Raw genomic sequence first — 16,079 nt, 5'->3', positions numbered from 1 at the left:
TGTTCTCTGTTTGTGAGAAACTTCTCTAGTTTAGTTTCACTCGTACGAAATTAGAGAATGACGTTTGTCTCAAGCAACTTCCCTCAACCTTTCACTCAGGCTGAGATCATTCTCAGGTGAAGTACACACTCTGACTCACTTTATTTCTGCAAAAGTGAGAATTTTCTCCAAAATTCTGGGAGTAAGTACATTCGCTGTGTTGTTCATACAAACCAGTGTAATATCATCTGGAGCACTATAGGCCATCAGCACGGGACATACTGCAGCACTTTCCCAGGGCTTGGCTAGAGAGGTGAGCCTGCTTACAGCACTGGACACAGGACTGGCAACAGTTTTGTCTCCAGACGAGTCGCAGCCCTGTGTTCAGTATCACAATGATGGCATCTGCACGTGAAGGCTGTGAGAAGAGTAAATATTACCAGACTGAATTCATCATTGTCATACAGGCTCAGCACGTGGTATGATGGGTGTCATTAAGTACACTGATATGATCTCCTGTGGTCTGCATTGCCAGTAATTTCAGCCATTAAATTTCTAGCAAAGGCTAGTGGTTGTGCCCTATTTTTGACATCTCCATGACATTACCTTTGAATGAGGTAATAAGAATCTACATGTTGGCCGTGCTTGTCCTGACCTACCTCTATACAGAGAGTGTTTGGCAGTTGCTCTGGCGAGTGTATTCTCCAGACCTCTCACCTACTGCGAACATCTATTCCCAAATTGCCAAAAGACTGATAAGCCACCACTTGTCACCCAGTATGATTGATGAACTTTGGTGGAGAGTTAAAGCACCACGGTATGACATATGTAATTAAAACTCAATTTGACACAATGTTCAGCCCGAATGTTGCCAAATGTGGCTGCCGTGTGTACTAAATTTATACCACCAAACTAAATTCTGTATTCTTCATACCATACTGCAGATGAACAATAAGTAAAATTTCGTCATTTATTATATTTCCTAGAGTTGAAATTTTAATGGACAGTAGGGCAGATGCATTTTTAGATCAATTTAACTGTTTAAGTTTTCATACATCCATTTTTTGTCTTGTTTTGGTGCCAACACTGCAGTTGCCCATGTACGTACAATGCAGTTCTGAGAAGTTCATGGAGGGCATTTCTAGTGTATACTAATAATGAAAATACATAATATAAAGCTCATGAGGGGGGGGGCGGGGGAGGAAAACTAGTGTGAGCAGGGCTTGCACACTCTTGGTTTCACACTAACTTAATTATGTATACAAACAGTTCTAAGAATCGAGAATCTCCACCATTTTTCCTATTGTTGACATTGATACTCGCAAGATAGAAGTCCTGTGGATTACGAGATTTTTGACAAAGTTTTAATTTCAATAATAAATGTGACACAAAGTCACGCAGGAGGCAGGCAACCATTATTATATTAATCAGTGGTTCTGCATTCAGGCTAACTGGGGAGGAGTAGTAAAAAGGCAAACATCAGATATGGGATGACTCTATTGCTCATATGATGCGTTTTGGAATTTAACTATCATCGGATATCCAGGAGCGACTGGTGCACGTAGATATGGATTTTCAAGTATAACTTGAAAAACAGACTAGCCTGCGAATGTTTGTTTCACAAACAACTTGAAACACCATATCTATGTGCAGCATTCGCTGCTGGATATCTGATGGTGCAAAAATTTCGAAACATGTCATATGAGCAATAAAGTCATTCCTTATCTGATGTTTTTGACTTGTACCATTTAAAACCAGGTAGCCTGAATGCAGAACTACTGACTGTTACAATTTCAAGTTCGACGTTGGATAAAAAATGATGAAAGCAATAATTTTTTGCGGAACAATTACAAAATAACAATTTTTAGATTTTTTCCTTCACTCATACTGCTTCTTGCCATATTTCATGATTATAGGTAGAAGAGAAAGAGAAGTACCCTGCAGGTTTTGATAAGTGATTTTGCAAATATCAAAATATGCGACAGAAATGGCTACATCGTTTGTTGCATTGACTTAGAAAGCTTACAACATTTATTGCACCACTAAGGGCCTACAGACTTTTGCATGCGACATAAATGTCAACTTGATACATCTAAATGTTTCTGAGAAAAAGGGGTCTTAAAAGACAGACGAACAGATGGATTATCAGGAGGGGAAAACATTCATATGACATAATTACAAATTTATAGTTTTAGAATATTTTTCTTTTGGTTGTACTACGAAATCTTCCTTTTAGCCAAATTTCATGATTCTAGGCAAAGGAAAGCCTACAGGTTTCGATGAGCGAGTTTACGAGTATAAAAATATGTGACATAAATGTCTCTTTTGACTGCACTGACTTACAAGCTTCAATTTGTTTACAGTGCCAAGTGACAACTGGCCTTAGTATGTGACATAAATCACAACTCGGTACGTCATCCACTGATGAGAAAAAGTGTTTTCAACAGCAGACAGACGAACAACAAAGTGATCTTATAAGGGTTCTGTTTTTATTATTTGAGGTATGGAACCCTAAAAAGTAAGTCTGAATTGGGAATAATAAAATTTGCTGAGAGCAATATTTTGTAAAGATATTTTGATGAACTTTTGTCAGCATATGTGCCACATGGAATAAACAGATGATTGTGGAGACCTGCATTTTGATTTACAAGACAAAGTTGTTCTTTAGTGTGCATGTCTCTAAGCTGTTTCTGTGACAGAGTTGAATAAATCACAAATTAACTTCAAGAATGCAACAGATAAAACCAGACATATCTTCTATCATCATAAAATTGTACTGGTCATTCTTCTGAATATTTGTAGCAGAATTTGCTTAACCTGTGGTATCATGCATGCAATTGTAGGAGGAAAGAATGAGCTAGTTGTATGGTTATGAGAACTTTCCAAACACCCTCAAACTGTGTATGATGAAAAATGTAGTGAGCACAGTGTAAGTGACAGCTTTGAAGACTACGTTAAATGGCATATTATGGAGAATTCTCATTTTACAATTACATAACTTGATAGGAATTTCCAGAGGATATTGTGATCATCGTTGGAGAAAATTCTCAATAACTATATGCTGTTCTGTGTTTTTGCGAGTCAGGTGCATATCACAGAGTTCACTCATGAACACAAAGCAAGCAAGTGGGAAACTGCTTCTACAGTGGTTACTGCAACGGCAGTGATGGTGTCACAAAAAGGTGCAGGCTCTTTTTCCATGGATAGGTTTTGTGCCATGAGCCGCAGACACTGATGAATCCAATTCCAATGTGCAGAAGAGGCAGTTGTGTAGTCTCTCATTATCGAAGCTACAGTCCCAAGTATCCACCTCAATAATGTCTTGTGGTGGCATAAGGATAGAAGCCGGCAAGTAATGATGATCGCTGTTTCAATATTGTCTGGGCAATGTCTCTGTGGCCTGCCAGGTAGACATCAATTTTGTGTTGGGCACCGTCCATCTCTGCCAGAATTCCACTAAAAGATCTCTCGGACTGGTGTGGAATGAGTGATGATTCACAATGTTGCCCTTGTTATCAGAAAGACATAACATTCTCTTCAGCTGCCTCTGTGTCAATGAATGCACAACAGCATGCCTTACTACATGAGGAGTAGGTGGCAGGAAGACTTTGGAATGGACATCTCACAACGGCAATGCAGTCCATCAATGGTTGAATGCTGTCATAATGTTAAAATGCAGCCAGCTGTCCAGTCAATCTTCCTGAGCAGTTACTTCCACAATATTCTTCAGGGCACTAATCAATCTGCTATGTACATCCAGTTTTGGGAATGGTCTGCAACAATTTAACAGGGTCTTTAAAATGTCTGTCTTGTAAGACTAGTCAGCAAACACTCACACTGCTTCCCACTGAGAGACTCATTTCAGGTAACGTACCTGTTTGCCCTTTCTCTAATTTGTTTTCACTGCATATTATAAAATACACCACTTATATTTTGAGTTAATGGATGAAGAATGGTTTCCAAATCATTTGTATTTCAGTTTAGATAAAAAAGATGTCAGAGGTCCAAAGTCAATAGATGTCCATATGAAGAATCAGATAACTTCATTGTGAAATTTGCCTGAAAAGAACAAAGCCTAGGAATACACTCAAAGAAAAAGTAAAATGTAGCTGGTGGTTGATGACGTGTGTGCAACAGATCAAACACTTTGTCCCTGTAGCCAAACAATTGAATCAGACCTTAGCAACCACTCCCTCAAGACACACAAAAATAACTGGGAAACACCATTTCCCAAAGAACTGTCACCTGGTATTGCTTTTATGTCACCGGTATAAACTGTGTGAATGACTGACACTGAACCACACAGCAGGCATCATGAATCCGAGGCTCATCACCCAATACACCGGCTTCGGACCTGGAAAATATTGCAGCAGCCAAATCTAGTACCATACCGAAACAGGAAGGAAGGATGTGAAAATAAACAAATAAAAAGACTAGCCTTGGCTGATCTATAACCTGCATACAATACAGCGAACTGTACGTCACTCATGACAAAACTGTATGACAGACTTAAAGATTACCAGCTAGTAAATATCAATGAAACACTGTGGTAAAACTAAATGTTCCATGCCAGAGGGCAGAAGGAGCCTATGACAATGCCAGAAATATGAGCTCTTCCAGAGTCGTGAGTGTCCCAGCCCTTCCTATTCGAACTGTATATCAATGACTGACCTATACCAAATTACATGAACTACTTCCTGTACACAGATGATCAGGCAGTCACAGCTCTGCTTTGATGAGACTGAACTGAACCCAGAACACACTCTGTGTACCATGTCAAAATACTACCAAGAAAATTCCCTTAAATCAAATTGCTCAAAGACATACGTCAGCCCCTTCTATCTTCAGGACAAACAAGCAAACTGATAGCTGACTGTAACTTGTAATGACATCACCCTGAAACACACTGATAAATCAACATCATTTGGTGTCATATTTGACCAGTAGTTGACGTGTGTACAGCACTGTGAGAAGGCCATCATAAAGTTGCAGTACGAAATAACATACAGAAAAAAATGGTGAAAACCAAAAGGGAGTTTGAGCAAAGGAGTTTTTCCGTGGCATAATATGCTTACTCAGCGTGGTCTATGCCAAAAAAAGACAACTTACATGAAATACACCAACTAATAACCAATTGCATGAAACCCACACCATTTGATAAACTATACAAAGCAGTTTGACTTACAGACCTCAACTTCCAAAGAGCTGGACAAGAACACTCTGAGAAGTTTAAGCATAGCTTTGTTGAATACCATACCTTATGTGGCACTTCCTGTGGACCTGGAAGACCTAAATATCACAAGAGGTCCCTGAACAAATAATTAACTGAGCCTTCAAACGACTACCCTCCACTACAGGAGATACCCAGTGGTGAGAACTTGATGTGGAAGATTTAGAGGAGCCTGTACTGCATCAAAAGGGTGAGTAGCACCGATGGAGACAAACCTGATCACGAATAAGGCCTTATACATGAAAATGACACCAGATGTGATTGTGGTGAATATCAGGATATGGAACATCTCCTGATAGATCCTAACTGCCGCAGAAAATGTAACCTCAATGAATTATGATAGGGTAGCAAGGAAACATTGGACACAGCACAATTTTGGGCTGAAAAACTTTGAAGTAAGGGAAATTTAAGAAAAAGTAGCTAATTTTTCAAAGAGCATGTACTTTCTCATGTTGGATGACTGTGTAAAAATATACATGATTAACATGAATAAGAGTAAAATTCATCCTCAGGTGGTAAAGAAAAATATTTTTATTCACGAAAAATCTAGGGCCACAAAATCCAATATGATGAATAAAACATACATGTCTCATAAATATTTTCTTGGATTTATTTGCTGTTTCTCAATCTTTATTTGAAAATATCAAAACTGGCATTTTGAGGAAATGACAAATGTCACTATTTAATTGATCAGCTTATAGTAATCCCACAATCCTCCCAATAATGGTTCTGGGCCAAATGAGATTTTCTTTCCATTCTTGATTCATAATTCCAAACGATATTCTTCACCTAGTAAAGTTCATTGGAAGATGTTTAGTTTTATATTTAAAATATGTAGTGAATTTGCTCGCTAAGAAAAAGTGGACATATTTACAAGGGTTGTTCAATAAGTAATGCCCAACATAAAAAAAAAGCCGTTAATATACATAGACAAACGTCCTTGTTGGTGCTTTACATTTGATGTTTATTGTGTGTGCCACTGAAATTTCGAACCATTCTGGCAGATGGCAGAGCCATAGAACATCATCAAAATGGTGTCTACATATGAGTCACGTTACAAGCAGAGTGCTGTTATTGAATTCTTGTGTGCAGAAAAAGAAACAATGATGAACATCCATAAATGTTTGTGTGCAGTGTATGACAATGCTACAGTTCATAGGAATAAAGTTTGGTGATGGGTAAGAAAGTTACAGCTTCAGGAAATGCAGAAACAGAACTCCACGATCACCAGCCACGCTTGGGATGTCCTGTCACAGCCACTGCTCCAGACATGCTGAATCATGAGGATGCCATTGTTCGTGCCAAACAGTGCATCACAACTCGACAGCTGGCTCTAAAGTTGTCAGTCAGCATTAGAATTGCAGTCATGCAGTGAAAACACGGCTATGCCTACAGGACAAGAGCTTTTACCAGCAGGAAATACATGCTCTTCCAAAACGTTGGCATACGGCCATACAACGTGATGGAGACTACGTGGAAAAATACGACGTGGACAACACATGTTGATGCACGAGAGTTGGAACTTTAACAGTGGTAACTATTTATTTACAGCTCTTACAAAATAGATGTGTGTTTCAAAGCTTTACTGACTTTCAAAGTAGTCACCAGCATTGCGTATAACCCAATGCCAGCAATGTGGAAGTCATAGGACACTCTTAGCAGTGCCAGTTGTGTTGACAGTTCGAGTGGTGCGGTCCATTACCCAACAAATTTGTAGCAGTTTTGAAGCGAATGCCGTGAAGTGTTTCCTTCAGTTTAAAAAGAGTCCAGTAGGTGGTATGGTGCTTAGCAGTGCCATCAGTCAAACAAATCAGCAACAGCTTGCACTGTACGAGCTAGAGCACTGTCCTGTAAAATGATGGCCAGGTCCTGCAGAAAGTGTAATCACTTCTGTCTCTAAGCTGATCGTAGGTTGCGTTCCAAAAATTAACAGCATAGAGACAAAAGTGATGAGACTTTCTGCAGGACCTGACCATCATTTTGCACGACGATGCTCAAGCACGTAAAGTGCAAACTGTTGCTGTTTGTTTGACTGATGGAGTTGCTATCTGCTAAACCACCTACTGCACTCCCCTGGCTTAAGCCCTCATAACTCGATTCCTAAACTGAAGGAAGCACTTCACGGAATTCGCTCCAGAACTGCTACAAATTAATCGGGCAATAGATCGCGCCACTCGAACTGTCAACACAACTGGCACTGCTAAGAATATCCTATGACTTCTACATTGCTGGCAATGAGTTATATACAATGCTGGTAACTACTTTGAAGGCCAGTAAAACTTTGAAACACGTATCTATTTTGTACGAGCTGTAAATAAATAGTTGCCACTATTAAATTTCCAACCCTCACATATTGTCACCAAATTCTGACTCTTAACAATAATTATGCTCTGAGAAAAAAAAAAAAGTGGGGTATTACTTATTGAACAACAGTTGTATATATCTCATCCACCCCACATGGTCATCAGGTGCATTGTCTCTGGTGTTTCGGCAGATATTTGCAGTTTTGTTTTTGCAATGTGTGGCTGGAGTCACCACTAAACAAATATTTCTCATCATGTCTTTCATAATAAAACCTAGTATCACTGGAAAGAATTGGTTTGTTTACTGTTACGAACAAAATTATTTTTAAAGTGGAATTTTACATGCCCATTCAATAGAGCAGTTTCAAATAAGTAATAATTGAAGAGGTTAACATAAGAAAGAGATAACCCTTAATGTAGCATGGATTAGTTTGATCTCTCTGCCTGCTGTGTTTTCAAATGCACCACATGCTGATAACTAGTTTTCGCATATGCACTGCTAGAAAGAGCTGTCTGGTATATAATTTGTTATTTTTATTGTTTGTGTTCTTTCTTTTGAATTTAACCTAACAAGTACATGCAGCAATTCAAAATATGCTCTAGAGGGTAACACTTTCTCCCGCGAAGCACTTCAATACAGGAATCTATTCGTACTAATGAAATCTACATTACCTTATTTTTCCGTCGTTTCTCTTTCTTTGTACTTTCTTTGCTTGAACTGCTATCCGAGTCATTATGAAGTTTCTTATTCTTGGCATTGTTTAAAGGGCTCTCAGATCTTCTTTTAGCCTCTGCACCCTTTGCTGTTTTCTCTACATGACTTGAATCAGATCCTGAGTCATTTGAACTTTCCTCCTTCTTTATCTTCTCCTTCTTTATCTCCTCCCTATTGGGCTTCCCTTTGATTAAAGGTTCACTGTCAGAGTCCCCTGACGTACTTCCATGTTTTGCTGCATCTGTATTCCTGGGAGTCTCATCTTCAGAGTCATCTGATGTTTCAGGATCTGTTTTTACCTTGCCTCCATCACTGCTGCTCTCTTGTTTCATATTTCTCTCTGTTTTCTCTCTCTTGTGGGGTCCTTTAGGATTTGAACACTGACTGGAAGAGCTTAGTGTATCTATGTCAATAACCTTCTTTGATTCAGTGGTCGCTTCACACTTGTCTTTTTTCGGAGACACATGCTCCTCATTATATTTGGTTGCCCGTTCTGATCCTTCCGATGAGGAATGGTGTTTCGGTTTTTGGAGAGGTACGTCGTCCTCTGAGTCACTACTGCCCTCCTCTACCTTGTCCTTGGCATGCTTCCTCTCTTTTCGTGCTTGTGATGTAGTTCCATGTTCTTTGCCTCTAGGTCTCATCTCAGTAGTAGTAGTACTGCCTTTACTTGGTTCTAGGTTTTGAGAGTCTTCATCAGATTCAGAATCTGTTTTGTAACTTTCAGAATCAGAACTCTTTTTGCTGGGAGCTTTTCCTCCAGAAATTGTCCTACGTCTCCTGAAGGACTTCTTCGATGATGGTGACTTTGGAGAAAGAGGGCCCTCATCATCTGATTCTGAGCTACTTCCTACTTGTAAGTTATTCCTTGACCTCCTCTCATTTTTAATGCTTATTTTCCTTTTCTTTTTCGGTCTACGGTTAGGCTGAGGACATTCGTCATCAGTAGTCGGTTCGACGTCAGTACCGGCACTGTCTGAATCAGTCAAACCATTTTCTACAAACTTTTCATATTTGCCATTCTTCTTGCCTTCTATTGGCTGCTGGGAATCCATTGCATATTTCTCTGGAATTTTCCCATGTAAATCCACTTCTCTATCTGTAGGTTCATCTGAATCAGCAGCCTTATGTTTCTTTAACACTTCATCATCCTCACTATCAGAAAGGAAGGCTTTCCTCTTCTTGATCTTGGAATGGCTTTCATTTTCAGCCATATTCTTAGTTTATTTTGAATTGTGTCCGTTTCTTATCTTTGATTTCACTTAAGGTTTCAGGTTAATAAAACCACACAAATTTGTACCTGCAACAAAAAAAAAAATCATTTTAAAAAATTACCAATGCTCAAGAAATTATCTACAAAAGAAATCTTAATGTAATTGCATATTTATTTATATCTTTAACTTTATGAAAATGGCTGATTCACAATACGAATTTTCATGTTTTTACTGAAAGTAGAAAAAGATACAGCTGGTGTATCACAAGAAGTTTTCCTGTAAGGTTAGCTTTTACTGTTTGAGTGCCGAAGAACAAAAATTCGTCTTGTCTACCCCATTTTTCAAGATGTCAGTTGTTTTCTGTAATGAAAGTCATTACCTACAGTGGTACCACTGAGTCAAATATCAACACGCGAGTTACATAGCATACAATGAAACATTCCCATTATGAGTTCTCATAGGGTATGGAAATGTTACAGCAAAGAGTACAGAAAAATCATTTAATATAAAGCACATTACATATACTATGTTATACTAATATCGATGGAGGTGCAAAATCATGTACTTTGTGGCAATATATTTAGTACAAGTCAGTACAAGCAACTCAAGGGGGCATGTCACTGGAACACTGCATTTACTTTAGAGAGAGAACGTTTTGAGTGACCGTGCTCTGTTAAGCAACAGTGACACAAACTTCATGGCGAACAAAGTTACATGCACTATCACATGAAACGTGAATGATCGTTCTTAGTACTGATGAAATTATAAAAAAATATGGAATTAGTTCACTGTTTTCCTCTCAACTAGTGTTCCACCCAACCATGTTGAGCTAATATACTGGCAGACCAGTATGTGCAGTCGGTCAAGTCTTGTATGATACATATGTATCAAACTTTTTTTCTAACTGACTTAAAATCTTGAGTGCCTCCTATTTTTTTGTGGTGACTTTAGATGCCTGCGCCACATGTCACTGCTGCAGTGTTAATGCTCGAACCTCCCTCTTTCATTTCCAAGTGGTTCCTCTGTTCTGCAGTAGTTGGCACCAGCAGAGCAGTGTTCCAAAATGAAGTGTGATTGGACACGCCTATAAAATAGTGACATGTGATTCCTCACTGCTGAAGAAATTGCACCAATTGCAATCCATTGACATTTGCTAAAGGTGTATGGAGACAACACAATAGATAGAAGCAATGTGAGGTGATGGGTACAGCATTTCCAAGGTGGTGAAAAGGGTGTGCACGACAAGCCATGGCCCAGTCGACCCTGGGCAGCTGTCATTCCTCGCAATGAAGAGCACCTCCATCAACACATCCATGCCAATCGGTGGATAATGACCGGAGAATTGTGTGAAAAGCTGAATGTCAGCTGTAATGCCTCGGAAATAATGTTGGAACCTGACGGTTGCCACAAAGTCTGTGCGCGATGGGTCTCGCGGATGCTTACAGAATAATAAAAAGCTCATCGAATGCAAATTTGTAGGGACCTGCTTGACCAATATGAAGGTGAAGGTAACAATTTTTTGAATAACATCTTCACCAGAGATGAGACATGGTGCCACCACTATGAGCCAGGATCCAAAAGACAATCCACAGAATACCACCATGAGAATTCATTGTCAAAGAAGAAATTCAAAATGCAGCCATCTGTAGACAAGTTGATTTGCACAGTCTTCAGGGATAGTCAGAGTGTGTTTCTTTTGAATGTCCTGGAGCCTGTCAGTTCAGCACATTAAAAGGTGACACTGACTAAGATGAAAGCCCAAATTTTCAGGATAAGGCTAGAGAAGACCAACTTTCACCTGCAACGTGGTAATGTCATGCCCCATACCAGTTTTGTGACCACGTAACTCCTGCAAAATTCAGCTGAACTGCCTTACTACATCCACCATACAGTCCTGATTTAGGATGGTTAGCACACTGGACTCGCATTCGGGAGGACGATGGTTCAATCTCGCGTCCGGCCTACCTAATTTAGGTTTTCCGTGATGTCCCTAAATTGATCCAGGCAAATGCCAGGATGGTTCCTTCGAAAGAGCACGGCAGACTTCCTTCTCCTTCCTTCCTTAATCCGATGACTTCGCTGTTTAGTCTCTTCCCCCAAACAACCCAACCCAGATTTAGCGTCTTCAGACTTCCATCTCTTCGGGCCTCTGAAAGATGGACTATGGGGTGAACATTTTCAAGATTTGAATGCTGCTGTCAAAGCTGTAAGGAAGTGGTTAGCCTCATAGCCTCAGCTGGTTCCAATTTTTTCAAGTGCGGCATGCAGGCTCTGGTTTATCGTTGGCAAAAGCGCATACCGAATGGTGGTGACTATATGGGAAAATGACAGTCTGTAGCTGAAATATTGCTCTATTTAGTTCTGCAGTTGTGATTTATGTATCTCCTGTAGTTTCCATGAATAAAAATACAAGGCATTACTTTCAGAATGACCCTCGTACTATCCTCCCATTGGCTGCACCCATCTTGGCTTGTAAATGGATTGACAATATCTGCTGTACACCACGACTAAGTGCAGCCTGTGGTCAGTCCTTTGTTAAATGGATGATTTTCAAGGTACTATAATAAGTGGTCCTCCCCCCATGAACCATGGACCTTGCCGTTGGTGGGGAGGCTTGCGTGCCTCAGCGATACAGATGGCCGTACCGTAGGTGCAACCACAACGGAGGGGTATCTGTTGAGAGGCCAGACAAACGTGTGGTTCCTGAAGAGGGGCAGCAGCCTTTTCAGTAGTTGCAGGGGCAACAGTCTGGATGATTGACTGATCTGGCCTTGCAACATTAACCAAAACGGCCTTGCTGTGCTGGTACTGCGAACGGCTGAAAGCAAGGGGAAACTACAGCCGTAATTTTTCCCGAGGACATGCAGCTTTACTGTATGATTAAATGATGATGGCATCCTCTTGGGTAAAATATTCCGGAGGTAAAATAGTCCCCCATTCGGATCTCCGGGCGGGGACTACTCAGGAGGATGTCGTTATCAGGAGGAAGAAAACTGGCGTTCTACGGATCGGAGCGTGGAATGTCAGATCCCTTAATCGGGCAGGTAGTTTAGAAAATTTAAAAAGGGAAATGGATAGGTTAAAGTTAGATATAGTGGGAATTAGTGAAGTTCGGTGGCAGGAGGAACAAGACTTCTGGTCAGGTGACTACAGGGTTATAAACACAAAATCAAATAGGGGTAATGCAGGAGTAGGTTTAATAATGAATAGGAAAATAGGAATGCGGGTAAGCTACTACAAACAGCATAGTGAACGCATTATTGTGGCCAAGATAGATACGAAGCCCACACCTACTACAGTAGTACAAGTTTATATGCCAACTAGCTCTGCAGATGATGAAGAAATTGAAGAAATGTACGATGAAATAAAAGAAATTATTCAGATAGTGAAGGGAGACGAAAATTTAATAGTAATGGGTGACTGGAATTCAAGTGTAGGAAAAAGGGAGAGAAGGAAACATAGTAGGTGAATATGGATTGGGGCTAAGAAATGAAAGAGGAAGCCGCCTAGTAGAATTTTGCACAGAGCACAACTTAATCATAGCTAACACTTGGTTTAAGAATCATGAAAGAAGGTTGTATACGTGGAAGAACCCTGGAGATACTAAAAGGTATCAGATAGATTATATAATGGTAAGACAGAGATTTAGGAACCAGGTTTTAAATTGTAAGACATTTCCAGGGGCAGATGTGGACTCTGACCACAATCTATTGGTTATGACCTGTAGATTAAAACTGAAGAAACTGCAAAAATGTGAGAAATTAAGGAGATGGGACCTGGATAAACTGAAAGAACCAGAGGTTGTACAGAGTTTCAGAGAGAGCATAAGGGAACAATTGACAGGAATAGGGGAAAGAAATACAGTAGAAGAAGAATGGGTAGCTCTGAGGGATGTAGTAGTAAAGGCAGCAGAGGATAAAGTAGGTACAAAGACGAGGGCTGCTAGAAATCCTTGGGTAACAGAAGAGATATTGAATTTAATTGATGAAAGGAGAAAATATAAAAATGCAGTAAATGAAGCAGGCAAAAAGGAATACAAACGTCTCAAAAATGAGATCGACAGGAAGTGCAAAATGGCTAAGCAGGGATGGCTAGAGGACAAATGTAAGGATGTAGAAGCTTATCTCACTAGGGGTAAGATAGATACTGCCTACAGGAAAATTAAAGAGACCTTTGGAGAGAAGAGAACCACGTGTATGAATATCAAGAGCTCAGATGGCAGCCCAGTTCTAAGCAAAGAAGGGAAGGCAGAAAGGTGGAAGGAGTATATAGAAGGTTTATACAAGGGTGATGTACTTGAGGACAATATTATGGAAATAGAAGAGGATGTAGATGAAGACGAAATGGGAGATACGATAGTGCGTGAAGAGTTTGACAGAGCACTGAAAGACCTGAGTCGAAACAAGGCCCCCGGAGTAGACAACATTCCATTAGAACTACTGACGGCCTTGGGAGAGCCAGTCATGACAAAACTCTACCAGCTGGTGAGCAAGATGTATGAGACAGGCGAAATACCCTCAGACTTCAAGAAGAATATAATAATTCCAATCCCAAAGAAAGCAGGTGCTGACAGATGTGAAAATTACCGAACTATCAGTTTAATAAGCCACGGCTGCAAAATACTTACGCGAATTCTTTACAGACGAATGGAAAAACTGGTAGATGCAGACCTCGGGGAGGACCAGTTTGGATTCCGTCGAAATGTTGGAACACGTGAGGCAATACTGACCTTACGACTTATCTTAGAAGAAAGATTAAGAAAAGGCAAACCTACGTTTCTAGCATTTGTAGACTTAGAGAAAGCTTTTGACAATGTTGACTGGAATACTCTTTTTCAAATTCTAAAGGTGGCAGGGGTAAAATACAGGGAGTGAAAGGCTATTTATAATTTGTACAGAAACCAGATGGCAGTAATAAGAGTCGAGGGGCATGAAAGGGAAGCAGTGGTTGGGAAAGGAGTGAGACAGGGTTGTAGCCTCTCCCAAATGTTATTCAATCTGTATATTGAGCAAGCAGTAAAGGAAACAAAAGAAAAATTTGGAGTAGGTATTAAAATTCATGGAGACGAAGTAAAAACTTTGAGGTTCGCCGATGACATTGTAATTCTGTCAGAGACGGCAAAGGACTTGGAAGAGCAGCTGAACGGAATGGACAGTGTCTTGAAAGGAGGATATAAGATGAACATTAACAAAAGCAAAACGAGGATAATGGAATGTAGTCAAATTAAATCGGGTGATGCTGAGGGAATTAGATTAGGAAATGAGACACTTAAAGTAGTAAAGGAGTTTTGCTATTTAGGAAGTAAAATAACTGATGATGGTCGAAGTAGAGAGGATATAAAATGTAGACTGGCAATGGCAAGGAAAGCGTTTCTGAAGAAGAGAAATTTGTTAACATCGAATATAGATTTATGTATCAGGAAGTCGATTCTGAAAGTATTTGTTTGGAGTGTAGCCATGTATGGAAGTGAAACATGGACGATAACTAGTTTGGACAAGAAGAGAATAGAAGCTTTCGAAATATGGTGCTACAGAAGAATACTGAAGATAAGGTGGATAGATCACGTAACTAATGAGGAGGTATTGAATAGGATTGGGGAGAAGAGAAGTTTGTGGCACAACTTGACTAGAAGAAGGGATCGGTTGGTAGGACATGTTTTGAGGCATCAAGGGATCACAAATTTAGCATTGGAGGGCAGCGTGGAGGGTAAAAATCGTAGAGGGAGACCGAGAGATGAGTACACTAAGCAGATTCAGAAGGATGTAGGTTGCAGTAGGTACTGGGAGATGAAGCAGCTTGCACAGGATAGAGTAGCATGGAGAGCTGCATCAAACCAGTCTCAGGACTGAAGACAACAACAACAACATAATAAGTGGTTCACTTTATATTTAGCTGATAGAAAACAAAGCGTCACATCAGATGGCTCATGCAGGACCCATGATAAATTTTCTTCTCATTTGGAACACATTACAACTATGAACACTCCAGTTCGTACTACATTAAATCAACTTCCATCATACACCGATAAAATGGAAATAGTGTTCTTTGCTGTTGATGCAAGCACTATGATGAAGCTTAACAGAGCTGCATTAAAAGAAGAAGCAATAAACAAAATACGCAGAAGTATTATTGAATGGCTCCCAGTAAACATAGAAAAAAAGGACACAGTTCATTCAAATCAGTACGAGGAAAGATATACCATCATCAACAATACTGGATGGGAGAACGAAAATTTGTAAAACTGAATGTTCAAAATTTCTCGGTGAGCCTACTGATAGGATCACGAATTGGAAATTACATGCTATAGAATGTCTCAAATGCTTCAGTTTAGCAACATTTGATCTATGCATAATTTCTGTTTTGTGATGAAAGCATTGGAAAATTAGCTTACTTTGCGTACTTCCATTCATTTATTCATAGGGGACAGTTTTCTGTGAAATTCCACACAATGACACAACATATGCCTTGCAAACAAATGTGATGTGAGGATAAAGAGTAGGTTAGATTAGATTAACACTTGTTCGAGGAACGTGTCAGTTTAACGAATGGTTTCTTTAAACGATGTAATTCAACTTTTAAATAATTGTAAAATTACTAAATAAATTCATCTATTGAGTAGAAGGAGTAGTCATTCAGAA

At 39.7% G+C, this 16,079-nt stretch overlaps 1 protein-coding gene across 6 annotated transcripts in view; it reads right to left on the bottom strand.

Annotated features, from left to right (window-relative positions):
* LOC126284650 (uncharacterized) overlaps positions 1-16,079 on the bottom strand; it is a 73,246-nt gene that overhangs the window by 48,245 nt on the left and 8,922 nt on the right. For all 6 annotated transcript variants that reach the window (XM_049983738.1, XM_049983739.1, XM_049983741.1 and 3 more), the window contains exon 2: positions 8,185-9,527. In XM_049983738.1, the coding sequence (XP_049839695.1) occupies positions 8,185-9,441 (1,257 nt within the window). In that variant the 5' untranslated portion in view covers positions 9,442-9,527. The remainder of the gene's footprint in view (positions 1-8,184; positions 9,528-16,079) is intronic.

The sequence above is a fragment of the Schistocerca gregaria genome, chromosome 8, assembly GCF_023897955.1.
Source record: "Schistocerca gregaria isolate iqSchGreg1 chromosome 8, iqSchGreg1.2, whole genome shotgun sequence".
Taxonomy (NCBI): Eukaryota; Metazoa; Arthropoda; class Insecta; order Orthoptera; family Acrididae; genus Schistocerca; species Schistocerca gregaria.
Note: the sequence above shows the minus strand (reverse complement) of the source record. Positions and strands in the feature narration are given on the sequence as shown.